The 27,918-nt window shown below is 48.6% G+C and overlaps 1 protein-coding gene across 2 annotated transcripts in view; it reads left to right on the top strand.

The window, feature by feature from the left end:
- The first annotated feature begins 9,651 nt into the window (after positions 1–9,651).
- SLC6A4 (solute carrier family 6 member 4) overlaps positions 9,652–27,918 on the top strand; it is a 36,202-nt gene continuing 17,935 nt past the window's right edge. Inside the window, exons 1-5 of one of the 2 annotated variants that reach the window (XM_060080975.1) lie at positions 9,652–9,864; positions 22,239–22,330; positions 23,381–23,834; positions 26,464–26,598; positions 27,035–27,254. In XM_060080975.1, coding sequence (XP_059936958.1) covers positions 23,492–23,834; positions 26,464–26,598; positions 27,035–27,254 — 698 coding nt within the window. In that variant the 5' untranslated portion in view covers positions 9,652–9,864; positions 22,239–22,330; positions 23,381–23,491. The remainder of the gene's footprint in view (positions 9,865–22,238; positions 22,331–23,380; positions 23,835–26,463; positions 26,599–27,034; positions 27,255–27,918) is intronic. The other variant, XM_060080974.1, reaches the window with a different exon arrangement.

The following is a 27,918-nucleotide window of genomic DNA, read 5'->3' on the forward strand; positions in this document are numbered from 1 at the left end:
GATATAGTTCCCTATGCTATACAATAGGACCTTGCTGTTTGTCCATTCTAAATGTAATAGTTTGCATCTACTAACCCCAAACTCCCAGTCCATCCCTCCCCCTCTCCCTTCCCCCTTGGCAACCACAAGTCTGTTTTCTATGTGAGTCTGTTTTTGTTTTGTAGATAGGTTCATTTGTGCCATATTTTAGATTCCACATATAAGTGATATCATATGGTATTTGTCTTTCTCTTTCTGACTTATTTCACTTAGTATGATAATCTCTAGGTGCATCCATGTTGCTACAAATGGCATTATTTCATTCTTTTTTATGGCTGAGTACTATTCCATTGTATATATATACCACATCTTTTTTATTCATTCATCTGTTGGACATTTAGGTTGTTTGCATGTCTTGGCTGTTGTGAATAGTGCTGCTGTGAACACAGGGGTGCATGTATCTTTTTGAATATAGTTTTGTCTGGGTATATGCCCAGGAGTGGGATTGCTGGATCATATGGTAGTTCTACTTTCAGTTTTCTGAGGAACCTCCATACTGTTTTCCATAGTGGCTGCACCAACTTACACTCCCACCAACAGTGTAGGAGGGTTCCCTTTTCTCCACACCCTCTCCAGCATTCGTTATTTGTAGACATTTTAATGATGGCCATTCTGACCGGTGTGAAGTGGTACCTCATTGTAGTTGTGATTTGCATTTCTCTAATAATTAGTGATGTTGAGCACCTTTTCATGTGCCTAGGGCCATCTGTATGTCTTCTTCAGAGAAATATCTATTTAGGTCTTCTGCCCATTTTTCAATTGGGTTGTTTTGTTGTTGTTGAGTTGTATGAGCTGTTTATATATTTCAGAGATTAAGCCCTTGTCGGTTGCATCATTTGCAAATGTTTTTTCCCATTCTGTAGGTTGTCTTTTCATTTTATCTATGGTTTCCTTTGCTGTGCAAAAGCTTGTAAGCTTGATTAGGTCCCATTTGTTTATTTTTGTTTTTATTTCTATTGCCTTGGGAGACTGACTTAAAACATTGGTACAATTTATGTCATAGAATGTTTTGCCTATGCTCTCTTCTAGGAGTTTTATGGTGTAATGTCTTATGGTTAAGTCTTTAAGCCATTTTGAGTTCATTTTTGTGCATCGTGTGAGGGTGTGTTCTAACTTCATTGATTTACATGCAGCTATCCAACTTTCCCAGGACCACTTGCTGAAGAGACTGTCTTTTTCCCATTTTATATAAGTGGTTCTCTAAAAAAAAATAAATAAATAAAGCAAATTAACATATTTGGCAAGACTGATCCCAAAAAAGTACATACACGGACATAAAAGAAATTGAAAGGAGGATACTATTATACTGCAGATATTTGAAAAATAGAAGATACCCTTAATGTTGTCAAAAGTGACAGTAAAGGGATTTGTTTGGAAGACATAAATCCCCAAACCCTGGGAAGAAGGGAAAGAAGAAACAAACTGAAAAGCAGATTGAGACATTGAAAGATTTAGCAGAACTGAAAAAGTTGAATCCTGAGCCAGTGGTGGAGAGAGCTAGTGACAAGCAAACCAGTTTATAATTGCATAATCCCTCCATAGCTCAGATATGGTAGCACCAGAGAGTATTACCCTGGGAATTGGGAGTAAAAAGAGGGTTACTGAATGTCTGTTAGATTCCCTCCCTGCTTTGGGTAGCTAGGTGACTGCCCCTCCCCATCTCAGCAGCAGCCAATTGAAAATTTATTCTCCATAGAGAAAAATAGTTTATGGCCTAGAGGTCAGAAACTGAGTTGAGGATGAAAGTACCTTAAGGGGTTCTGTGTCCTCAGTCATACTAGGCTCCCAGAAGCCTAGTGTGCAGGAGATTGGAAGTGTTTCTCTGGGGAATCTTGATTAGATTAAGCGGAAAGATGTAAAGAACTATTTTATGGCATAAAGAATTATTTTATGAGGCTGCCATAACCCTGACAAAGATAGTAAAAGAAGAAAATACATGCAAATCTCCCCCATAAACAGATGCAAAATCCCTAATCAAATATTACTAACCAAATCCAACGAATAAAGATAATCTTCATAACCAAATATTTAATAAAATCTATTTTCCAAATAAAATTAGGATCCTGTGTAGAGAAACAAAGAATGGCGGGTATGTCTTCTCTGCTGAAGATTAAAGGAAATGGGCCAGAGTTTTAGCCAGACATCTGAATTGGAAGAACTTGCTAACTTTTGGGTGAGCTCGGAAAGGAGAAGGTATGAATTGTCTTCCCCTGTAACTCTTTGAATGACACTCTCACCTCTGGAAGTTCCTTGCCAGCCCCAGGATTCCTCTTGAGACATGTAGAGTCATGCTGACCCTACACATCCAAGAAGCCAGGACCTGATGATGAGACATTCCTTCAGGATGTGGTTGTGGATCCGTCTATGTGCTCTGGCTTGTCACCAAACAGTAGCTGAATTCTTATTTGCTGTTGGCAGTGCCAGGGCACTTGCACTTTAATTCCCATTTCTCCAGCCGTGTGGCATGGGTGAGCCTTGTTGCTGACTATGCCATAGTCATTGGTTAAGTTGGGTTTTTCCTTTTAAGTAATAGCAGATGAGCATTCCCATAGTTAAGACAACTTGTTCAGAACCAGTCTTGCTTCTTAGGAAGATGACTATTCTCCCTTGGGGTCTGTGACACAATTTGATTGAAAACTAGGAATCAGTTGGCCAGAGTTGTTTTGTTTTGCTTTGTTTTCCTTTTCAGAATCCAAGCCCTTTACACATTACCACAAAGGGAAAGGAAGAGAGGGAGGGAATGTCTGATTCATAGAAGCTGCAGTTACTTGGGAACAGGATTGTGTGAAGGTGGGAAGCCCTTCTGCACCCGTCTTTCTTAGTATGGTTTGAATGCTCCCTGCTCTCTCTCTCTTGCTTACTCCTGTAGAAAAACTCTAGTAGCTCCTCTTGAAGTGGATGGAATGGGCTCTGGAACCATCTCTCAGGCTATCCTAAGACAGTTTTTTGTTTTATTCTTAAAAATTATCTGCTTTGCAGAAGAATGGAGCGGCTGAGGCAGGGTGGGTACACGGTGGAAAGTACCAGAGTGTGCTCTCACCTGGGAGGGCCCTTACCGGCTATCTCGTCCACACTGCCCCAAGATGGGTGAGGAACCCTTTAAGTTCTCCTTGGACACATTCAGTGACAGGAGCGCACAGCCTCCTCCCTTGTGGCCCTGACCCGCCTCTCGGGCCTCAGCTGCCTCCCTTCCCTTCTGTTCCAACCAACCGCCCTCCGCCTGCTTTGTCCCTCAGACACACCAAACTCCTTCCCACCTCCCAACTGTTCCCTCTTCCTAAAGCTCCTCCCTCAGCCTAAAGGCTGGCCTCTTATGATTCAGGTCATGGCTCGATGGTCACCTTATCTAAGTAGCCAGCTGCCCCCTCCCCACTGCGTCTACCACCTCCATACCTTTCTTTCTCTATACTGTAACTGGGATCTATTTCCTTCACTTCTAGCACTTTCTGAAATTCTTGTTTATTTATATGTTTACTTCTGTTTTCCCCAAAGTCGATACTCCCTGTCGGCTCCCCAAGGGCGGGGGCTTTGTCTTGCCACTGTGTTCACAAGCCTGGTTCACCGTAAATACGGTTGGCTGCCTGATTGAAAATGCCCTAAATTCTGACAGCTATACTCAATTAAAAGTTTATACATAGAGACTTCCCTGGTGGTGCAGTGGTTAAAAATCCACCTGCCAATGCAGGGGACACGGGTTTGAGCCCTGGTCCGGGAAGATCCCACATGCTGCGGAGCGGTTAAGCCCGTGTGCCACAACTACTGAGCCTGCGCTCTAGAGCCCGCGAGCCACAACTACTGAGACCGTGTGCCACAACTACTGAAGCTCGCGTGCCTAGAGCTCGTGCTCCGCGACAAGAAAAGCCACTGCAATGAGAAGCCTGCACACCGCAACGAAGAGTAGCCCCCGCTCGCCACAACTAGAGAAAAGCCCTCGCACAGCAGTGAAGACCCAACGCAGCCAAAGGAAAAAAAAAAAGTTTATACATAGATCCGAAGTGGGCTTCCCGATAACTTGCTGAGTAGGGACAATTAGAATGAGAACAAAACCCCTGTGGATCTTGATACTTCAGTGCTTAACAGAAAGGTCTAGCTTTCCTGGTGACTGGCATAAGGGGAGTGGAAGAGAGGGGGAAACCCTCAAAAGTTTACTCCACTTTTTTCACTGCTTGCACCTTTCTTTCTTCAAATCAGCCCAGCAGAGTGAGTATCCCAGCGACTTTGGACTCAGGCAGACGGCTTGGCTGAGCTGCTTGGAGCCATGTAAGCAGGGACAAGTCACCAAACCTCTCTGAGCCTGTCTCCATACCATCTTTATTGAAAAGCATTTTGAAATGTATTAAATAGGAAAAGTCACAGCTTGAAAAGGAGAACTATATTTTAAATAACACTTACAGCAAATATAGCCAAAGGGTTGAAAAGACTGCATATTACCCATATGTGGTAGGAAAAGAACAAAAGAGGCGCAGATAATGTGCCTGGGAGATAGAGGCTCAGTAAGCGGGAGCCGCTGGTCATAACCAGTTCTCACAGAGCTTCTCCAGTGTGTCCATTGTGTGAGGCCCTCTGGGGCGTAAAGCAATTCCCTGCTCTGCAGAAATGTGCCGTGTCGTTGGGAAAATAAGATGTATATACACGAGCCGGTTGCAAAAGCAGATGACTTGTCTGAAGTTCTCCAGTAAATACCATAATTGTTAGGAAAGAGCTTGAAGTTGGAGAAGGAAAAGAAAAGCTGTCCGGTTTCAAACTAACTTCTGACCACAGTGACCACAGACATCTAGGATGAGGGTGATCAGTTTTCCAAGAAGAGACTAAGGGAAAATCTCCCTATGTGCAGAGACCCAAGTTATCTTGAAGTTCCTGGAGGAGGAGAAGCGCTAAAGAGAGGGTGAGTGTTTTGTAATCTTGAGCAGGCCGAGAAAGCTGGGAGCGGGACAGAGCGGGGAGGAATGGCCTCAGGGGCTGGAAGCGGAGGACTTGGTTCTAAAAATAGTCCTGTCCCTCTTGCTGGGATCCTGAGCAAAGCCCTGGGTGCCACCTCTTGGCTCACAGCCATACTTGTTAGAAAATTAGAGAAAATTAGAGAAAATATTTGCCTCCTTCCTAAGGGAACAAAAGAAAATGACAGTGGTCCTGAGTAATTTGGCCCCGTTTGGGAAGGAAACATGTCTGCACTGCGTGAAGTGGAGCTGAGAATCTTCCAGGCTTTTCCCCTGCTTTGCCACAAGCTTGGGGCCCTTAGAACATCTTCCTGTGTTCTTTCTTTCCCCTCTCTTTTTTTCTTTCTTCCTTCTTTTTTTTTTAACTTTTATAAATGTTTTAAAATGTTGCCTTTCTGAAAAGGTTTTATAAAAATATTACCTACACATGGCAAATATTTAAGTAGTACAGAAGGGAATACAGTGAAAAAGCAGGGTTCCCTTCTACTTTTAACGTCCCTTCCCTCCAAGGCACTTAGGATCCCCAGTTTCTTCTACATACTTAAAGCGATTTCAATACGCAGAGAAAACGGCCTCACTCCTTTCCCTGCTGGCTGTTTCTCCATTGTCAGATATGCCACCGTTTACTCACCAGTGCCAAGGGCACCGGTTCTTAGGACACTTTAAGTCTGCGAAGAGTGAAAGGCATTTTCCTAGTCCTTCGTTGCCAGTTCTTGTTTATGGGGCCTGCTGTGTGCAGACACAGTGCTGGGTGTTGAGACGTGGAGAGACGCAGAGCCCCTTCCCTTGGGAACTCAGAGCCTAGCGGAGGAGGTGGGCCTTTAGGAGACATCTGAGGGCTCTCACAGGTCTGTGCGGGCACAGGGCTGGGGTCCCGCCCTGGTGCTCTGTGCTTCTCCCAGCTGCGACTTCTCAGCCAAGGTGGAAGGTAAAAACAGCCGCCCTCCAGAATGTGGCCCGAGCTAAGGTGTTTAGAGTCAGGGGAGGGAATCCTGTAGCAAGGAAGTAAAACCCAAAAACCTTGGTTCAGAAATATCATAGAGCATGGGGAAGTCACAATACCTGTAAAATCTGGGGGAACAGGGTTTGTTTAGCAAGGGCAGTAGGCTCCTAAGGAATGGGAGAGAGGGGGCCAGGAAAAGGTGACCAAAGACACAAGTCATCTACTTGCAAAAGTTTTCTGCCTTTCTCGGGGCATTCCGCTCCCACACCCCCTGCATGTCAAGTTCCTGGCACTCCTGAAAGGGCTTTTGGTCTCCTCCCCTTGGCCTTGCTTCATCTGGATCAGAGACAGCCTCCCACGGGGGGCTCCTGCGTAGATCTCTGTGAGCATGAGCCCAGGGTTCACAGTGGCAGCGAATCCTGCCCTGGAGGTGCTGTACCCCTCGCATGGTTGACTGTGGGCCCCATCACCAAAACTATGCCACGTCCCAGGAGAAACAAGGGGGTCCTGTGAGACACTCTAAAGACTGGAGTACTGAGAAAGAGCCCACAAGAAGGGGTGGGTGGGCCTCGTCTTCCATTATTGTGATTTACACCGTGTGTCCCAGCCTGGCTCCACAGGGGAACAGTTGCTGGGCCTTGAGACACGCAGGAAGTGGGTCTCCTTGGTGGCGATGTCTGTGTGTGGTGAGGGAGAGAGAGCTGGGGAGAGGATGGAAATACTTAAACGTGCCCTTTACCTCTCAAAGCAGCCTCATAGCAGGCCGGAGGCCCCACTATTTCTGATCTAGGGCTAGTGGAACAAAGAGAAAGTCCTGCTGAACCATGATCGCCCAGGTTCACGGCATCATTGACAGATGCACCGTTTTCCCCAGACACCAGCCGCCGAGCCCCATAGGTTCTCTTGGGTGTCTGACTCCCGTCTCTTCCCTGTGTGTGCTGGTGCCTGCCTGCCTCACACCTGCTCCACACCTGCACTCACGGTCTAAGGAACCCGTCTGCTTCCTCTAGCCCATGTCGGTCCTCCCCAGGAACACTGCTTTCGTCAACGCCTCTCCCACTCAGGGCTCCCAAATGCCTTCCATGCTCAGCACAGCCCTTCTCCCTGACCCCCAAGGGCAGAGGGTGTATCCTCCTCGGGGCCTGGCGTGGAGCAGGTGCTCAGTCGGGAAGGAGCTTTGATGGAGGCGGACAGCTGGGAAGGGTACAGGGCTGCCCTCTCTTGGGCAGTGGATGATGTCTGTCCACTCACCCCGATCGGGAGGCGAGGAAGGGTGGTCGAGTAGAGCCCCCCCACACACACCCGGCAGTGGGACCAGGCGCCGGCACTAAGGAGCTCCACCAGGGAGGGAGTCCGGATGCTGGAGAAAGACAGGGCAGATGTGGCAACAGCATGGGAAGCAAGACAGGGAAGACTTCGCCTTAGGGAGGAGAGAGGCTGGATTTGTTGAGGGGAAGGGGGGCAGCTGAGGCCGACACCCACAGGGACAAGAAGAAGCGACAGCACATGTGTAGAGAGAGGATGGACTGTGCCAGGGAGGCGGTGAGGAATAAGGGAAAGGTCCAGTCTGGGTAATCCCAACGTCTTTGATACCACCCCTCAGCCAGGGAGCGAGTGGGGAGAAGACTGGCCTGGGGTGGTCCAAGGCCGAGGAGGGAGGGAGGGTGGGGTCTCCCTGGGCGGAGAGGACCCTGGTGTTACTGCACACACCAGCCCCCTCCCTCCCTGCGGCTGGGCGGTGCCTGCCATCTTTGTGATCCCTATTTTACACACAAAGGAGCTGAAGGCCCCACTGATGAAGGGATTCACCTTGTGTGGGAACAAACCCCCACGGACAGCACAGGGGCAGAGCTGGGATTTAACCCAGGTCCGCGGGAGTCCCACTCTCTAGGCCAGCACCCCGCCCCCCAAAACAGCAGTTCTGAGAGGGGCCGGGGTGGCTGGGCAGGGATGGGTATTAGGCCCTCGAAAGAAGGCCGGAAGTGTTCAGCAGGCTCATGAGACTCTGGAATGGGGTTAAAAAGTCATGTTGCGGGGGCTTCCCTGGCGGTCCAGTGGTTAGGACTTCGCCTTCCACTGCAGGGGATGTGGGTTCGACCCCTGGCCGGGGAGCTAAGATCCCACATGCTGCGTGGCCGAAAAACCAAAACATAAAACAGAAGCAATATTGTAACAAATTCAGTAAAGACTTTAAAAATGGTCCACATCAAAAAAAAAAAATCTTTAAAAAAAAGTCACGTTGACCCAACGTGGAGGACAGACTGGGTGGGGAGACAAGAGCCTTAGCCAAGGGCTGGAGTCACCCACTGCCCCCAGTCCCCTCCCCAGAACCACACCTTACACTTGTGTAGTCCCAGTTCACACAGTGCTCACACATTGTGTTCATCTGAAGGGAGGCGCTGCCTAATGTGGACCCTGTCACCCCGGGATTTGGCCACGGGATGAACTGCCCAAGATTCCCCAGGGAATCCCCAGCCAGCTCACCAGAACAGCCCGGTGCTCTCTGAAGCCCATCCCGCTTTCCTTGCAATCGCCACCCTGACGTCTAGGTGGCGCCAAAACCTCACACTGATTCCTCCCAGGTTGGGGCACCGCCCACGCCCGGGAACGGAGCTGTTCCAACTCAGTCCCTGCAGACTCCAGCTCAACTCAGCTGGCTGCCAGTTCAGCTTTCTGGGTTCCGTTCCGTCCAAGTACAGGGGCTGCAAACTTGCAATTGTTGTTTCAATTCTGCCTTCTACTTGGCTGGGACCCTGGCCTCCTCTAGGGAGAAGTAGGTGGGTCAGCCCTCACCCTCCCATCTCAGCTTCAGGGACATCCCAGAGCAAGTACTGCATCTGTTCTTTTCAAATGTAAAAAATAATTTTACTGAAAATATAATAACATTAAGTTCACTTTTAAACTTAATTTTTTAAAAAATTATCGAAGCAATGTATTCACATGGTTCAACACAAGAGGCTCCTATTGACCCTCTTCAGATAATTAAAATATTGTTAACAATTCACCCACTCGCCCAACACCACAGGCATATACTGCGTTTTCCAGATCACCACCCACTGTTCTGATATTGCTTTTAACTGTAGCTGGTTAACAAAATGGGAAAGAATTCTTCATTCATTCATTCCTTCTGCAAGTATTTACTGTGAGCCATTAGCCTGGGCTTTATTGGAGGCACCGGGGAGGGCGAGGAATTAAACAAGATCCCTTCTGGCTGCGCTCACCTCCCAGCGGTAGAGCCGGACGGAGAGCCAGGGGCTAAAGTCCCAGGAAGGAAAATAGGGCAGGATGCGGGGTGAGGGTGATGGGGGGGTGTCAGTGGTCAAGAGAGATCCTTCTGAGAAAGAGACATTGAGCCGAAAACTAAATAAAAATTTGGGAGCCATTTGCTGGGGGAGGAACTACACCTGTGGGTTGTGGAGCAGCTCCTCCCCCTCAAGCTTAACGAACACGAGGGTCAGGATTCTTAGCTCCTCTCGGCCTGCTGCCCGCCCCTCACCGCCCCCGGCTCCCTCTCTTCCCAGGGCGCTGCCCCTTCCGGGGAGCGAGTGTGCGTGTGTGCGAGTGTGTGTGTCTCAGTGTGTGTGTTGGGGAGAAGGGGTCCTTCCCCTCCCCGGGCCCCGGCTCCCCCTCCACTCCCACCCCCGGCGGCCCCTCCCCAGTGAGCGCGCCCACCCCCCATCCCCCATCCTTCCCCCTCCCCAGGAGGAACGCAGAGCCGCAGCCGCGGGGAAACGTAAAGTTTCTGCGGCTCAAAAGTGACGCACAAATTCTGTAAGAGCTCTTTGGCGGCGGATATCTAGAGATCAGACCATGTGAGGGGCCGAGAGTACAAATACGGCCGCGCGGGCGTCGGCGCTGGCACAGGCAGCGGCGCCCCGGTGCCTCGAGGGCGCGAGGATCGCCCGCCTCGGAAGCCCCGGACCGGCCTCCGTGGACTCCCGGCAGGTGGGTCCGCTTTCCTCCCGGCTTCTAATGCCCACTTCTCTCCCGAACTTCATCCCGCCCGGCCTCTCCGGGCACCGGCGCGGGGGCTCTGGGCAGGGTGGGCGCGCGCGGAATCGGCCGCGGGAACAAGGGGACGCGGGCGGGCGACCGGCTCGGAGCGCTCCTTCGTCCCCGGCTGCCCGGCTTCGGGTGGCCCAGTAGCCCAGGAAAGCCCTTCAGGACGGTCCTGCTGTCGGGAGGAAAAGTTGCTTTACTTTCAACCCATGGCTTCTGTTTGCTCTTCACTGACGGCCATCGCGTGCAGGGCGCTGTGTGCAAGCATCGCTGCGGGGAGAGTCCTGGTGGACGCAAATGCCCAAATATCGAGAGAAATCTCTGAATGACACATAAGTGGGACGAGTCTCCGTGCGCTTGGGTAGTTTTCCCTGGCAGAGCCGATGCATGCTCAGTCATTCAGAATTTATGTAAAACTCAAGAGAGCTGTTTTACGTGGTTGAAGTGTGTAACCATCAGTTGCTTGAAAAATGTGTATATTCAAATTTGCTTTTGAAAAGGATCTCTGGAGCTAAAGAACACTAAGAAACACATTTCTTTTTGCCCTGGGTCTTCTGCATAATGAATTTCTTTTTCAGTTGGGGTTCTAAAGAATTTCAGAGGGGTGGAATTTCTAAGAGTCAGACATTACAAAGGCTTGTGTGCATGTATTTTTATGATCAATTTTGTCCAGAAAAATGAACCAGGTCAATGGATTATTTATGAGCCTGCTAGCTCTCATCAGAGTAAGACGAGATCAAATATTTAATGTGTTTTGCCTTCAGTTACATAGGAAAAATGTCTAAGAAAGCAACACTGGGATTTGTGTTTAATGAAGTGGAGGGCGCCATGGCACATGGCTGTTTGGGTTTTGGGAGTGGAGGGAAACACACAGCTTTGACTCTGTCCCGTTGCTCGCTTTTGTGGGAAGCCACTGGTGCTCAAAGATTCAGATTTTCCTACCGCAGACTCGGGTTGGGGTGGCCGCTTCCAGCGTGGATGAGATGCATGTTCTTATGGGGTTTGTGCAAGCTGTTTTGGGCACGGGTTTTCCTTTTTTTTCACTGAACCTGAGTAAGAGCAGGTTACTTGCAACTGCTTCACAATTAATCAAATGTCCCCTCAACACTCGGGTGATCCATCTAGGACGTTTCAGAGCTGTGACACCAGCACAGATATTCAAACCGATCTCTTTTAGTCTCCTTGCTTAAAAATATTTATACTAGGGGTGGGCGGTGGGGACGGAATAACATTGCAGTTTTAATGGAATCAGCAAAACCTCAGAAATTCCTCTTTGGGGAATTCTTAGAGTTGTCTGAGCATTTTGATGAAACTCGGAGAGGCATGTCAAAGAGTCACAAATGGGTGAGGTGACCGTGGAATGGGGTGCTTGGCTGGAGGGTGTTGTCTCTTACGGCAGGCTTGCAAAAACATCCTGGATGTGTCCCCCTCCAAAGAGAAATGCAGGTAATTCCAGACATTAAGCCACTAAATGGCAGTTCTTCTCCTTCATACTCCTCGAATGGTATAATTTGGGAGAACAAAGGCAGGGTTGCCTGAAGAAGTTTAATTTTAATTTGGCTTAATGAATCAACAGGATATGGTCATGACTTGACTTTTTAAATAAAGATGCTTGGATGGCCAAAGGGAAAATTATGCAGTCATGTTTCTGTCAGTTTAAGAAGGTACCTCAGACCTTAATTATTCCCCGTCACAGATCAGCTCCTCTGGGTCTCGAGGTCCTCAGCTCTAAGCAAGGGGTGGGGGGCCCTGCCTAACATGATGTCCACGTTCCCTCCACTCACTCTGTGACTGTGAGCCTAGCCTCTCTGCTTTAAGCAAACACGAGTTGAAGTGATGGTGCAAAATGCCTGGGGGCCAGGACTCTCTACCCAGGTGTTTCCATCAGATTAGGGTCCTCTGGGGACCCCCAGCTTGCCCTCTAAGGCAGAGGCTTTGCACACTGACATGCACAAGTTAAGTCCTGCACCTCAACCCTGTCCAGCTGACAGGGGCCTGAGTTCCTAGACTCCTCGAATCCCCTTTGCAAACTGTCCAGGGTGTGGGGCAGGAGAAACGGCCCCCAGACGGTAGAGATTTGTGCTGGGCTGGTTTTCTTTGCAGTCACTGAGCTGTTGCCAGTGGGCTGCACTCCACTGAGGTTGGTGGTGTTCCACGGGGCAGGCTTGGGAGTGGAGTCACAGGTCTGAGAAAGCGGCCCGTTTCTCTGTTCCTCAGGCAAATGATGTCAACTCACCTGCTCCAGTGGGGAATCCCATTTCTGGGCTTAACCGGGCCAAATAGCACCCTAAGGAAAGGGAACTGCCATCTTTCTAGGAGGGAAAGATGGAAAATAGACCCAGGTGGAAAATAGATGAAACTTAGCATTTTAAAGAACCCTGGCATAAATGACTTCCCCTGGTCAGAGGGTGACCTGCTTTTCTAGGGTGGGCACGAGACCCAACGTCAGCCAGCACAGCCCCCCCATTTCTAGGCAGAGCTCAGCGAACTGACATGGATCCACATGCAGAAATGATCTCTGAGTAAAGGCTCTGTGCAGGGGGCACTTCCTCCTGCCTGACCTTTGTCAGCTGTCAGCACCTGGGAAGATGAAGGCTCACTTACTGAACGTCAACATTTTTGTAAACCAAGTGTTTTCCCAGCCGGGTGTCTAATGGGGTGGCAAAACGAGTGGAGACAAGTCCGGCTGCCTTCTCCTCTTTCCTTTGGCTCCCCTGGAACCTGGCAGCAGCTCCCTTGCTGCCACCCCAGCCCGGGACCAAGGGCACTTGATAGTGGGTATCGTAAGCCCTAGGCTTTCTAAAAGCCAGGACAGGATAGCTCTCTATTAACCCCCAAAACTCCTGGACTGCAGAGTGAGGGATGAACCCCAGCGACGTGGAGACACGGAGGTGGTGTCCCAGGGCCAGCTCGACTGCCAGGGTCCCCATGCCACTTGCTAGTGCCTGAGGTCTGGCGCTGGGAGGTCTCCTGGAATCCTGAGGTCCAGTTCTTTGTGTCATTATTTGAGGTAGGAAGGGAAGAGGTAGGGTCTGTGATGAGGCCGGTGGCAGATGTTGGAGAGCCACCTGTGTGCCCTGGGCAAATCCAGAGCTGGAGCCTGGCAGGTGGGCTTGGTGAGAGGGAGCCAGTCAGTGGGCCTTTGCCTTCTCGTGTTGTCGTGTGGTCTTTCGGGGCATATTCAAGGAAAAAGAAGATGGTATTTCCTTTGCTATGGAGCTGCTGCATGAAAATAAGATAAACTGATTTTTCTCCCTCTAACTAAGGGATTCCCTAGAGTTAGGGAAGAGGAGAGCTGGAAGGGGCCTCTCCGGGGAGCTGCTCCGAGTCCTCCGTGGCTTGTTGAAGTTCGCCCACAGCCCTGAGTTCCAGGCTAGGCCTCGAACTTGAGTCTCCTGCGCATCTGTTTTTTTCTCTCCGCTGGGTGTGTTGTTTTAAACGCTAAATTAGCTGGCTCTTTTCCTTGTTTCAGAGGAGAGGAGCTGGGGCAGGAAGGAAAGGGGAGGGACGAGACAGGGAGAGACGGGGAGAGAGGAGATATGCTATTCCAGGCAGCAGGGAGGTTTGACTGACTGGGCGTTTCCCAGCTCGTCCGGGGCTAGAATTATTTTTCTCCCCCCCATTTTTTTTTTTTTATGATTAAAAAAATTTTTATTGGAGTATAGTTGACTTACAATGTTGTGTTAGTTTCAGGTGTACAGCAAAGTGAATCAGTTATACATACACATATATCCAGTCTTTTTTTTTTTAGATTCTTTTCCCATGTAGGCCATTACAGAGTATTGAGTAGAGTTCCCTGTGCTCTACTATATAGGTCCTTATTAGTTATGTCTTTTATATATAATAGTGTGTATATGTCAATCCCAATCTCCCAATTTATCCCTCCCTCCTTTACCCCCTGGTAATCGTAAGTTTTTTTTTTTTAACATCTTTATTGGAGTATAATTGCTTTACAATGTTGTATTAGTTTCTGCTGTATAACAATGTGAATCGCTATATATATATATACATATAACCCCATATCCCCTCCCTCTTGCATCTCCCTCCCACCCTCCCTATGCCACCCCTAGACCATACCACCCTGAATGCACCCAATCCCATCTCCCCTCAGTTTTTTTTTTTTTTTTTTTTTTGCGGTACGCGGGCCTCTCACTGTTGTGGCCTCTCCCGTTGCGGAGCACAGGCTCCGGACGTGCAGGCTCATAGGCCATGGCTCACGGGCCCAGCCGCTCTGCGGCATGTGGGATCTTCCTAGACTGAGGCACGAACCCGTGTCCCCTGCATCGGCAGGCGGACTCTCAACCACTGTGCCACCAAGGAAGCCCATTTCCCCTCAGTTTTTAATTTTGAAACATTTCAACTGAAAAGTTGGTGAAGTGGCCCAGTGAAGCTTCACCAGTTGTTAACATTTTGCCACATTTGGACCTAAGCTTTCTCTCTAATTAGACACATTTCTAATTTTTACACATGTTAACATATATATATGACTTGATACATTATGTATAATATGATATAACTAATGTAATAATTATACTATATATATGTACATATATATGTAATTTTGTTGTTGAACGTGTGAGAATTTGCAGATATCCAAATACTTCACCCCTGGATACTTTAGCTCGTGTCTCCTAAGAACAAGGACATCCTCCTACATAATCAGAGCCCCATAATTATCACATTTGGAAAACTTAACATTGATAAAATATTTTATAAAACATACAGCCCATATTCAGATTTCCCTCACTATCTCAGTGATGTCCGTTTTAGCTCAGAGGGTTACTTTTTTTTTTTTTTTTAATTTATTTTTGCTGTGTTGGGTCTTTGTTTCTGTGCGAGGGTTTTCTCTAGTTGCGGCGAGCGGGGGCCACTCTTCATCGCAGTGCACGGGCCTCTCACTATCACAGCCTCTCTTGTTGCGGAGCACAGGCTCCAGACGCGCAGGCTCAGCAGCTGTGGCCCACGGGCCTAGTTGCTCCGTGGCATGTGGGATCTTCCGAGACCAGGGCTCGAACCCATGTCCCCTGCATTGGCAGGCAGACTCTCAACCACTGCGCCGCCAGGGAAGCCCTCAGAGGGTTACTTTTTGAGACCATCAGATCCTAGGGATGAGAAATTACCTCTTGCCCTCATGTCAGTGCATCTGAGAACTAGATCAATTCTGTGTAATGATGAACTGATTTTTCATGAATGTTCCCGAACCATGTGTGTGTGACACATTGTAAAGCACATTTCAGAACTTGACCTAAGAGCATAGGCACCTTTGAGCAACGTTACCCAAGTCACAAACAGCCTGTGGCTGCAGAGGTGGCCCCCATCCCCCGCCCTACTCTGCTGCTGGACCCCATCTCTCCCCTCGTTTCGTTCTCCCCCTCCCTGCCCCACCCAGAGAAACGGGCCCGGTTCCCCCTTCCCTTTCTCTTCACTCACATTGTATCTAATTCCACTTCGAATCCCTTTCTCCTCCCCTTCTCTCTTCTACCAGCTGCCCCCGGTAAATCTGCTCTCATTTCGTAACACCCTCTCCCTGGGGCTGGTTTTCTCTCTCTCCCGTCTCTCCCTCTCTCGGCTTTCTTTGTGGGTCTAATCATGTCTGTTTCACACAAAAGTAGTCTTAGTAATATACCTGTGTTAAGGAAAAGAAAAATCTGTGTTTGGAAGTGCTCCCATGTTTTTTTAAATCTTGATTTCTATTTATTGCATAAATTGCATTATAACAATAAAAGAGTATTAGAAGGTGTAAGTGATACTCCTCGTTCTTTTCTTTTCTTTTTTAAGGAAACTAACTCTTTTTTAATGATTTTTTTTTTTTTTTTTTTTTTTTTTTTTTGCGGTATGCGGGCCTCTCACTGTTGTGGCCTCCCCCGTTGCGGAGCACAGGCTCCGGACGCGCAGGCTCCGGACGCGCAGGCTCAGCGGCCATGGCTCACGGGCCCAGCCGCTCCGCGGCATATGGGATCCTCCCAGACCGGGGCACGAACCCGTATCCCCTGCATCGGCAGGCGGACTCTCAACCACTTGCGCCACCAGGGAGGCCCTTTAATGATTATTTTTTAAATTTATTTTTTGGCTGTGTTGGGTCTTCGTTGCTGTGCAGGCTATCTCTAGTTGTGGTGAGCAGGGGCTGCTCTTCATTGTGGTGTGCAGGCTTCTCACTGCGGTGGCTTCTCTTGTTGCAGAGCACAGGCTCTAGGTGCACAGGCTTCAGTTGTTGTGGCTCACGGGCTCTAGAGCGCAGGCTCAGTAGTTGTGGCGCACGGACTTAGTTGCTCTGTGGCATGTGGGATCTTCCCGGGCCAGGGAACAAACCCGTGTCCCCTGAATTGGCAGGCGGATTCTTAACGACTGTGCCATGAAGGAAGCCCGGTACTCCTCATTCTGCCTAATCTAACACACCACCTGTGCGAGTTTCCAAAGCCTCTTTCCTGGCCTTGTCCATGTTGAAACAGAGTGAAGGCAGTTTTGTTTTCTGCAAAAAGTTGTAAATTGTGTAGTTAAATGTAATAAGGGATCTGTGTCCTCAACTTCTAAAGGCACCTCCACAGATTCTATACACAAGCCTGTCTACCTCCTTATCCTTCTCTCTTTAAATTCACTTTTCCTTAGGAACCAGGAAGAATGTTAAAATAAACAACTTCTAATCAGTTTAATTGTCACCTCCCACCCCCTTTTGTTTTTATTTTTTTATTTTTTATTTTTTTGCTGTACGCGGGCCTCTCACTGCTGTGGCCTCTCCCGTTGCGGAGCACAGGCTCCGGACACACAGGCTCCGCGGCCATGGCTCGCGGGCCCAGCCGCTCCGCGGCATGTGGGACCCTCCGGGATCGGGGCACGAACCCGTGTCCCCTGCATCGGCAGGCGGACTCTCAACCACTGCGCCACCAGGGAAGCCCCCACCCTCTTTTGTAGTACTTAACAATGCTGTGTTCTACAGCTTGCATTTTAGGTGTTTTTGTATTTTATGGTTAAACTAGGATTTTGTAAACTAGGTTAGTAAGTTAACCACCGTTTACAACATTTCCTTCTGTAGGTAGAAAATATATTGCAAGTTCCAAACAAACAACCCACAAATGAATGTTTGGAACACAGACCTTTGACGGGCATGCCTGCTGGTACTTGTTTCAAAGTCTAAAAGCACAACCTGGGCTCTTCTTTAATCCTAGACATGTCAGTCTTTTCCAATCCAGAGTTCATTAAAATTATTGTTGTGACAGTCCTCCCTCGGCCCCCGAGATGCACAGCGGATCTTCTTAATGGGTGAGGAGGGAGGAGGGGCAGCCCCCTGAGATTGGGACCCCGGAAAGAAAGAGTAGAGCCTCACCTGAGGCTTACACCTGCCAGCATGGCAGCTGTGGTTCCCTGGGTCCCATGCCCAGGAAACCTGAAATAGACCCTCTGTGCTGGGAGCTATGAAGAGCACACACCAGTCAGCAAGTATTTGAGTACAGAATGTATGAGCCATGGCCCCTGCTTCCAGGGGGAGGTGAAGCAACTAGACATAAAAGGATAACTAATGATACTTGAAAATCAGTGAGGAATGACAAATGAGTAGAGAGAGATCATCTTGGACTGGGGTGGTGAGAGAAAGCTACAGGGCGGGGGTGGATAGAGACAAGCCACGCCTGGAGGATGCAGGACGATTTGAGGGAGCGAAGCGGCAGGGTGGCGATGCACTGGGCATGCTCAGTGGCCCACCTGCCCCTAGTAACCTGGGGTACTTGTTAACAATGCAGCACCCACTGCATTGGATCTCTTTATTAGAATCTCCGAGAGAGCAGCCCAGGAATCTGCTGTTTACAAGTTTCCCAGTGACTCCAAGCCACTGATTGAGAGGAACAAGCAAGAACCAGTGAGGGCCTATGGATGGGGATGGAGGCTGTAGCTTCTGGCTCAAGTGGCCCACTTGTGCTGTGGGCTACGAATCACTTAGCCTTGTGGGCCCCAGTTTCTCGGACTGGGGTGAGGAGTAGAAAAGCAGAATGGGTTGCATATATGTGGTGGCTCAGTGGCCATCAACTCACTGTCATTTATTGATGCTTTCCATGTGCTAGACACTGAGTTAAGTGTTTGTCATACGTTTGTTTAATTTCCACAACAACCTTTAGGAAGCAGGAATTTTAAGGGTCTGCTTTTACATATGGGGAAAGTGAAGCTCAGAGAGGTTAAGCAACCTGCCCAAAGTCACACAGCCAGTAAGTGATGGGTCTGGGATTCCACTGCAGATGTGTGCAACAGGAGAGCCATGGATTGTGGACACACAAGGACTGTTAAAAATGATGCCTCAGGAAGGTAGTTAGTCTAGGCTTTCCTGTTCATGTTCACTACAGCAGGGCTATTTATGCCTATCTATGCCAGATCCACTTCTTTTTATTAAAGTCAAAATAAATAATCCATTGTACTTTTACCCAGCCTCTGGAGTGATCTCAACCCCAGCACAAATGGCTGATCCTCTAAATTTTACACCCTGTGTGGTGAGAAGCTTGAAGCTATCCTCCCCCAGGGAAAGTTCTAGGTGGATACCCTTTTCCTTTCTCATGGTAACTGGCCCAAATGGCCCTGAGCATTATAGCCTATTTAATTCCTCTCCAAAAAATTAAACTGTCTCATACAAGGCACTCTTTGGATAGGGAGATGGCTGTGATAGTGGAGTTCATTTCTATCCCTTACGTCCAAAAAACAAGGAGATTTTCTCTACTCTCTCTGTTCAGATCATGAAGTCTCTATTTTGTTTGAAAGGCGAGTAGGAGTCCCGTGGCTTATGACCCTCAGAGAACTCAACGGTCCCTTCAACAGGTACAAATATAAGCCACCATTTTGCACTGTGAAGACATGAGCCAGAAGCAGCGAAAATCCAGGGTCCTGTGACAGAAGCTATGCAATAGCAACCAAAGGAAGACCTTTAAAACCCAAGGGCAACTTGGAAGCTAAAAATGCAAGGTATCTGAACACGCTGTGTCCAGTCCGTGGAAATCTTGGTTTACAGCAGGTTGTGTGGCAGCGGTAGGAGGCGGCACCGGCCTCTCCCTTGTTCCGCAGGCTGGTGTTTTCCTACCAGTCGTAGTTTGGCCTTGTACCATAAACTTCATGAAGGCAGGGCTGAGCCTGCCTTGTCTGCAAGAGCCTAGCACATAGTAGGCAGACAGCACGTGTCTGCTGAATTCGTGCCAGTCCGTGGCAGAGGAGCAGGTTCAGTGTTCACCGCATTACAGGCACCAGGACTCCGTAACTCCTATCGTCCTTGGTGTCCTGGGAACTTTAGACTCCCTCTGAATAGAGAGTGCCAATTGCCACTTGGGTATATGACCTATAATTAATCTTATCTCAGTGGTAAACCCATAATTCTTGTTGGTTTTGGGGGGTTTTCTTTTTCAGTTTTTGTTTGTTTTTTTTTTTGAAAATGAAAATTGAGTGTCCTGAGAAATGAACTCACTTTGATCTGGACATGTGAAGTCAAAGTACAAAATTTCTATAGTGTTTTTGCTTAGGATGTGCTGAGGCATCAAACAGACAAGTAGGGTCATGGGCATTTCCAAAGGGCTGGGTGGTTTCATGACTAATCACTGTAATTACATGCTTGTTCAGATACTGGTTCCCCTGGCTACAGAGACCAAGTTTGTGGAAAGAGGAATGGAGATTTGATCAGAAGTTTAAATAGAAACAATCCTTTTTACTGGGGGGTGGGGGGGAGGTGGAGTGAATTAGCCCACTCCCTGGGCTAATATGAGCATCCTGTCAAGTGCATCACTGCTCGGTCCCTCGTGTGCAGACCCCTGGGGGATGAGGCTCCTGCATGTCAAGCTGTCATCCTACCATGGAGCTGGGTGAGGTGCACAGCCCCACCCACAGCTGGTCACCTGCTCAGCCCAGGAAAACGGCATACATTCAAGGTGCACAGGAAGGCTTCTGGGGCTGTTTCTGGCCACGGAGAAATTCAAGTCTGCCTGGAAGAGGACACAGCTGTAATATTGGACTCATTTGCAGTCTCCTTACCCAGCAGGATAAAAATACCTTTTAAAAAAGAAAGCTCTCAAGACAACATTCTTAGAAAGCAACCTTCTTAACATCTCTTCCTTCTATATTCCTGGGCCAGCTTGCTCTCAACTATTGCTATCTGCTGGTCTCAGTAGGAAGAAAGCTGGTCAGTGCTCTGTAGAATCAGGAAAATGGGAAAGGAGTCTGGATCCACAGGCAGCATCCTGCAGGCAGAAGGGAACCCAGGCCCGGCCATCTGCTCCTGGATGACGGACTAGTCTTTGGGAGGCGCTTTCTTCTAAAAGGCAGAGGAGTGATTTGAAGAAAAGGAGATGTGCATCTCCTGCCTGTTCGGTGGCTCCGTGTGGCTGTAACTTATCTATTTGTACCCCGGGTTCTATGATTGGGTCAGGAGCCCAATAAGAGAACCCCAGAAAGCACAGCTGGATGGAGAGAGACCAGCCTCGGGGGGAGAGGCAACCTGAAGTCATGATTGGGCTAAAGGACCCTCTGAATAGGTTTTCTTATGACTTGGGCTATTTCAGCCGTTGATGATTTTTTTTTTTTTTTTAATGCTGAGGGATATTTTAGGGAACAAGACCTTTTGTAATGCTCAGCAAAAATAGTCTGGTGTATTATTCTTCTAGGAGTTGCTCATAACAATTGCCAAGAAATCGAGATCAAATACCTTGGGGGCTGAACCCCTGAGAACCCTGAAGAACATACATTGCCCAACCAAAGTTCACCAGCCCACACACATTTTCCTACTTCCTGCAGAGTTACCCAGGGGAGGAAGTAAATGAAATCTAGAAAAATTCACACGGCTCTTGCAGCAGGAGGGTGACAGAGCCACTGTATGGCTAAACGTTTATTCCCCCGCCAACGTATTCCTCAGAGATGGGTGATGTTTCCCTTCTAGAGACTGTGATGGACATGCCAGAGGAAGGTTGGGTGATACAGTTGCTCTCTGAGCTTCAATTTAAATGAGAGGAAAGTTGCAGTATTAAAGATGGGAAGATGTTCCTACAGAAAATTTTGGGTAAAATTTTGAAGGTGGAAAAAGAAAGACCAGGGAAGGGGGGCCTCGGTCACAGGCAGGATCTGTCAGCTGGGTGCCGTCTGACCATCCGCATGTGGTAAAGCTCTGTTTCTGCCATCTGGTCTGCAAGTTCTTCACTGTTTAATGTGGAAAACATGCCATTGATATAGGCTGGAGGGAAGTACAGAGGCCTTCTTCAAACAACACAACCAGAGACTGCCAAGTTCAGGTTTAATTTAGCTGTGTATTCAAATATATTGACAACTCATCTCTCTCAAAAACAAAAACACCTTAAAATAAAAATCCCTTAGCCCGGTAAATGGTACCTTATGGTGGATGAGAGGATGTGTGGTTATTTAAAAAGTCCATCAAGTCTAGTTGAGGTCTCAGGGAATGGGTGGGGGCAGGGAAGGCTGGACAGCAGCGTGAGGATAAGCAGAACAGGTTTTTATCTAGATCACTCTGTCAGAAATTCGTATCCTTCTATGGGTCATGTTTGCCTCCTTGAACCCGGGATAGGGTCAGAGGCGGGGGCCAGTTAGATAGGGTAGAACCCAGGACACCTACCCCAACCCGTTAACACACCACACACACACCCTCGCTACATAGAGGTGGTTTCTCTCTTGTTGCTGTGGTATTTTTGGTATCAATCAATCCCTTTAAAATTTTTATTTTCTACTTTACAGAAGGAAACTACCCAGTAAACATGAAACTCTAATTAGTTGCATCCCGTGTTCATTTCTGATCCTTGCCGATATTTCTGTGCATAGTCATCAGTGTGAATCTACATACCCTGTGTTCTAATTTTTCACTCACTACATTTTTGTCTCCACATTTCCACACGTGGATAGTTAAGTTGTAGTCATCGAAAGCCCCACCAGGGTAGGAGACATACACTCACGTTTTTTTATGAGCTACCAGTTCCTAGCCAGCCTCCCTACTGTTGGATTTGGAGGATTGGTATCAGATCTTTGCAGTTATGAATAGCAGTAGCAGGAGCCCTGGACATCTTTTCCTAGAAAGGTATAATGTGATTTGAGGTAAGCAGAAACAAAGTTCAAGCCCAGAAGAATGAAGTTAGCTGGCAGGTCCTGGCTCCTTACTACTTTATAACAGGCCCTAGGGTTAAAGTCCGAAAGGGCTCGGATTTCTACCCCATGTCTGACATCTCAGAGAGCTGAGCTGACTTCCCTGTACCCTGGCCCACGTCAGTGACATGAAGGCACGGCAGCCCTGTGGCATGTGGGGACAGAGACACCAGTCACACTGGCATGTGTAACCTCCACGCTCTTCTCTCTGGCTCTTCCAGCGTGGATGAGAGGTGACCCTGCCTGCCCACTGTTGCAGAACACAAGTGGATTAGCCTCAGGAGTTGCTGGGGAGTGGCAAGAAGAATGAATGGTGAGCAGCAGTGACATTTAAGGCTCAGTGGGACTTACAGAGGCATGATGGGAATGCAGAAAGGCAAGGCACAGATGGACTGGACACAGCTGGAGGCAGCTAGAATCTGCCCAAAGGTTTCTAAGAGCTGGGCTCCAGGAAGAGTGAAAAAGTCTACAGCTAAGGAGCTAAGGGGTGCCTCACAAAGGGTGGCCTTTTCATCTCTCTCCTATGCTCTCTTCCTTTTTAAGTCACACCTATAGTTTATATAAAATATACTTTGAGTGTTCAGTTTAAATGATGGAGAGGACTGTCCTTATCTATTTGCAGCCAGAAACTGCTTCTTTGTTACTCTTTTCCCAGCACAGCATCCAAGACAAAGTAAGTGCTCTGAGAAACTTTGTTGAAGTGAAGCTTTGTTCTTCTGAGTCACTGCTAAACTCCAGGGTGGGATCCCAGTCCCTAAAATTGAGGTCAATACTTTGTTCTTAATAGAGCCTAGGCAAAACCTTGGTTATTTGCTATTTTTGTTTGTCCTGTTATTTTGTTTTTTCCTTTTCAATTACTTGGTTGTGATTTGATACCTTGCATAGGTTGAAAAATGTAGTTGATTTTACTTTACTTTAAAACTTTTTTTGATAGGCAAGAAGCAGATTTATTAATACCCTTTGTAAAGAGTTTACAGAAAATGGATCGTGGGAGGATGGTCATGTCCCAGGTCTCGGATGAGTTCCTGGGACAGGCCACCAAGTGAGGGTCCTTGGCTTCGTGCAGGAAAGAATTCAAGAGCAAGCCATAGTAAAGTGAAAGCAGGTTTATTGACAGAGATACGCATTCCACAGGCAGAATGCGATCCGTCTCAGAAGGCAAGTGGCCGTAGTTGATTTTTTTTTTTCCTTTTTGTGGCCATAGTTGATTTTATTGACTCTCATATAGCAAACAGGGTGTCTCACCTTTAACAGATGCCTTTGTAATCCCATTAACTAATGTAATTCAAGATGTATGATGAGTTACCAAAGACAAGTAAAATGCCTAATTCTGTTTTCCTTTCTCTGTGTGCCTTTCCAACAGAGCTTTCAACCCCACTGATATCAAGTGCTGAGGAGACTCATAGATCTGAGCACCAAGAATTCAGGTCGGTCCTCAGCACATGGGCGTCAGCATCATCTACTAGCTAGTAGGATGGAGACCACACCCTTAAATTCCCAGAAGGAGCTATCAGCATATAAGGATGGAGAAGATTGTCAAGGAAACAGTGTTCTACAGAAGGGTGTCCCTGCCCCTGGGGATAAGGCGGAGTCTGGCCAAATCTCGAATGGGTACTCTGCAGTTCCAAGCCCCAGTGCAGGAGAAGACACTCAGCATTCCATCCCGGCTGCCACCACCGCCCTAGTGGCTGAGGTTCATCCAGGGGAACGAGAGACCTGGGGCAAGAAGATGGATTTCCTCCTCTCCGTCATTGGCTACGCTGTGGACCTGGGCAACGTCTGGCGCTTTCCCTACATCTGTTACCAGAATGGAGGGGGTCAGTATCATGGGCCGCAAGCAGAGGCTGTGACCCAGGGGTGGTCTGTAGATCCTCTTGGGAGGCCAGAGGATAAATCATGTCTTTTCTGTCTTGTTTAACTGATAATGCATCTGGGAACATGGTTGCTTAGACTTTCAAGCTAGTCTAAAAGACAAATCTCCAGTAAGCCAAAACTTTAAGTCAGCATGTCTGTGGCTCTCTGGGTCATGAAGTTGAATGAAAGCTCTCCTGAACCTGACCTCACCAGATTTTCAGCATCATTAATGCTTCATCTGTGGAAGAGCCCCCTTCTCATCCCTGCATTATACAAGCCCTGCTCTCCTCCAAGTGAGACGTGGGGCAATGAGCATCAGCACCATGCTGAGCTCTGTCGCTCCTGCTGGCTGGCTCTGCTCAGAAGAGTCCAGAGAGCTTAGATCTGTGAAAGGAAAAATTGGGAAGTGGCTCCACGTTCCCAGACCCTGCTGGGCCTTTGGACCTGTGTGAGGGCAGAGAGGGCGTCAGCTCCAGTCCACAGCCTTAAGTTACAATCTGGGCATGATCTGTAGCTGAACCCAGCCACGTTAACGCCAGCACCAAACCGTGTATGGATATGCCTTATAGCTCCTACAAGAGCATTAGATTCCTAAGGCCAGAGACGATCTCTTGTTCCTCCTACTACATCTAACACCTACAGAGCAGTTTATTTGCAGATTATCAAACATAGTAGCTGATTGTAGGCACAGATATGGGGGCCCCAGAGAGCAGAGCAGGTAGGTACGGGGCCTCTGTTCTGACAATGGACTTGCTATCAGAACAGGAAAAGGACCAGAAGTGAGAGTCAAATCAGTTTGTTTATTTATTTATTTATAAAATGTATTTGGGTGCGCCAGATCTTAGTTGCGGCCTGTGGGCTCCTTAGTTGCAGCTCATGGGCTCCTTAGTTGCGGCATGCATGTGGGATCTAGTTCCCTGACCAGGGATCGAACCCACACCCCCTGCATTGGGAGCGTGGAGCCTTAACCACTGCGCCATCAGGGGAGTCCCAGTCATTTATTTTGACAGGAGCTCTGGCAACAGATTTAGGAGGGCAACTAAAATGAGGTTTGAGGGATAATGCGTTTGTGTCCCCCTCATTTCCTCCGTGACCTGACACAGAGTTGCCTGGATTTGCTGCATCTTTTAAGCACCTGGGTCCATTCAGCTGCAAAGGCTATTCCGAGAGGGTGGGGGGGGGGTGGAGGGAGTGCAGGGAAGCCCAGCGCTCCTGGCCTGGGAGGGGCAGAAGTTGGAATCATCTTATCTCCAGCTTGGGAGGACCCGCCTGTAGCCTGAGCATTATATAAGGGGTTGGGTCACCGGTGATGTTTCCCCTACTGTAAAGCCAGTCAAGCAAACCCTTTGGACAAAAGTCATTATGAGAACACAGCATGGTTATTATTCTCAAGCCAGATTTACCCAGTGTGATTGTAAGTTAGACGAAACCTTTCTGAGTTGCACAGATTTCAGAGTTCTAGGTTCAGAACACTTTATGGGAGGGAAAGTTATCAAGGAAAAATCACAGCCGGCTCACCCTTTGGGCTGAAACTCAGGCAGCAGGTGAGCAATCCCCAGCATGGTGTACCCAAATTCTGCCTCAGCCACAAGAGCCAGGACACACCAGCATCTCCCGTGGTGCAGCAGTTCTGCACTTTCTCATTCTGTAGCAAACTACCTGCAAATTTCAGCCACACCTGCAAATCTGGCTCAGGAGGGAGCATTCTGGCTCCGTGGAGTTATGGAAATATAACCAAACATCAGTAGTCAAGTGTCTGGAGCCAGGGATACAGATGAACAAAGATACTAATTCAGTGACTTGCAGTAGTCAACAGACAATTGCAGCTGTTGTACAGGTGGTCACAGGAGACCTGTTCCAAGGGTCCCAAATGCTGGTCCATGTACTGATTGCATCAGAATCACCTGGAGAGCTTAAAAAAAATCTTTTTTGGGCCTCCCTGGTGGCGCAGTGGTTGAGAGTCCGCCTGCCGATGCAGGGGATACGGGTTCGTGCCCTGATCTGGGAGGATCCCATATGCCGCGGAGCGGCTGGGCCCGTGAGCCATGGCCGCTGGGCCTGCGCGTCCGGAGCCTGTGCTCCGCAACGGGAGAGGCCACAGCAGTGAGAGGCCCGCATACCGCAAAAAGAAAAAAAAAAAAATCTTTTTTATTCACACCTGAAGCTTCTGCTTCAGGAGGTCACGGTGGGTTGTGTGTTTTTAAGCTTACCAGTGATTATGATGAGTGGCTGGGTTTGGGAACCTCAGTTCTCCTCAACCCCATGTTTCTAGTGGAAGAAAAAGAGGCCCAGAGAGAAGGGTCCTCCAGGCAGTTAGAAGTGGAACTGGTCCTAGGGCCTCTTCTGTTGACTCCCAGACCCAGTTTCCTTTCCACATACTCTCCGCCTCCTCCCAAACCTCACTTCACTGTGGAGCTCTGTCTACTACTACTTCTGGCAAACGATTAAGACCAGGGGAGCACCGTGTGAGGTCACTCAGGACAGGGTGGCTTCATGACTCTGGAGCATCAGATGGCTCTGTGTGTCCAGATCAGTTGGGCTGTCCTGGGTCAGATGTGGGCAGGGAGTGAAACTGTCTTTCATCTGCCTCAGGGGCGTTCCTCCTCCCGTACACTATCATGGCCGTTTTCGGGGGGATCCCGCTCTTCTACATGGAGCTCGCGCTGGGCCAGTACCACCGAAATGGATGCATTTCGATATGGAGGAAAATCTGCCCGATTTTCAAAGGTAACGGAAAGGCTTGGGTGGGTGAGTGGGTCCTCCCAGGAAGTGATGATTTCTATCAATGGGTCGAGATGGGGACCTTCTTCTGGAATCAGTTAGGCCTTAAGTATCCCTGGGAGATAACTTGAGTAATTAGGGTTTTGACTGCTCAAGCCGTATGAGATTGTTAAAAGCAAAATAGAATAAATGGCAATTAAAAGTAAACTAAATAGAAAAAGCATTAATAGCACATGTACACATTTTCTAAAACGTGTAACCTTGCAAATACAAATAAGGAATCTACCATATTGCCACTTTTCCACTGTCTCCTGGAGTCTCTGGAGGACGGATGAATGGCAGCCCCACCTTTACCCCTCACCCGGGCTGCAGTGCCTCCGACGCCCTGCTTAACTGCTGGGCTGCCCTTGAAACTTGGCCTCCCTCGCCCTCTCTCTCCCAGGGATCGGTTACGCCACCTGCGTCATTGCCTTTTACATCGCCTCCTACTACAACACCATCATGGCCTGGGCGCTCTACTACCTCATCTCCTCCTTCGCGGCCCAGCTGCCCTGGACCAGCTGTAAGAACCCCTGGAACACTGGCAACTGTACCAACTACTTCTCCGAGGACAACATCACCTGGACACTCCACTCAACATCCCCTGCAGAAGAATTTTATACGTAAGTGCATGTAAGTGAGGGGGTGGCCTGTTAGGGGCAGGCCACACCCCTGGGCTTTGGCTTCTTAGGAGGGAGGTGGGAGCCAGGGGCTCTTCACCTCTTGGCTGATGGATTTCTGAGAGATGAAGCTATCGGGGAGGGGGAGTAAATGTGACTGAGGGAGTTGGGAGACTACCTTGAATGGTCCACAGTCGGGTCTCTGTGCCGTCCCCCACTTTTCTGTTGTGCCCAGGCCGGTCCCTACCTTCACATTCCAAAACTATTCCCCTGCATCAAAACTGCCCTTCTTTCTGGGCCCTCCTTGCAGCCAGCTGTCATGGAAGCAAAGCCTCCCACTACTTCAATAGTTTGAAACTACACAGAGTTTCTGGTTTCATGTATTCACTTAATACGTGGGATCTACCCTTTGGAAGAAGATGCCTGGAGTAGGTAGTTTTCTTTAATGCTGGAATTTCAGGCAATAGCAGCCCAAAGGGAGCTGTTTTGGGGTGGGGAAGGGACCCACTGCCCACACATACAAATCCACATGCACCCAGAAGCCAGTCATGTTAGTCATTCATTGGGTCCCAGCTTAGGAAGGAGACCTGGAAGTCTGCTTTTGGGCCGAGCGCTCTTCCCAGGGTTGGTCAGCTTGACTGCCCTGTTCTCTCCTTCAGGATGGGCA

This window comes from Mesoplodon densirostris, chromosome 18, assembly GCF_025265405.1.
Source record: "Mesoplodon densirostris isolate mMesDen1 chromosome 18, mMesDen1 primary haplotype, whole genome shotgun sequence".
NCBI classification, from domain to species: domain Eukaryota; kingdom Metazoa; phylum Chordata; class Mammalia; order Artiodactyla; family Ziphiidae; genus Mesoplodon; species Mesoplodon densirostris.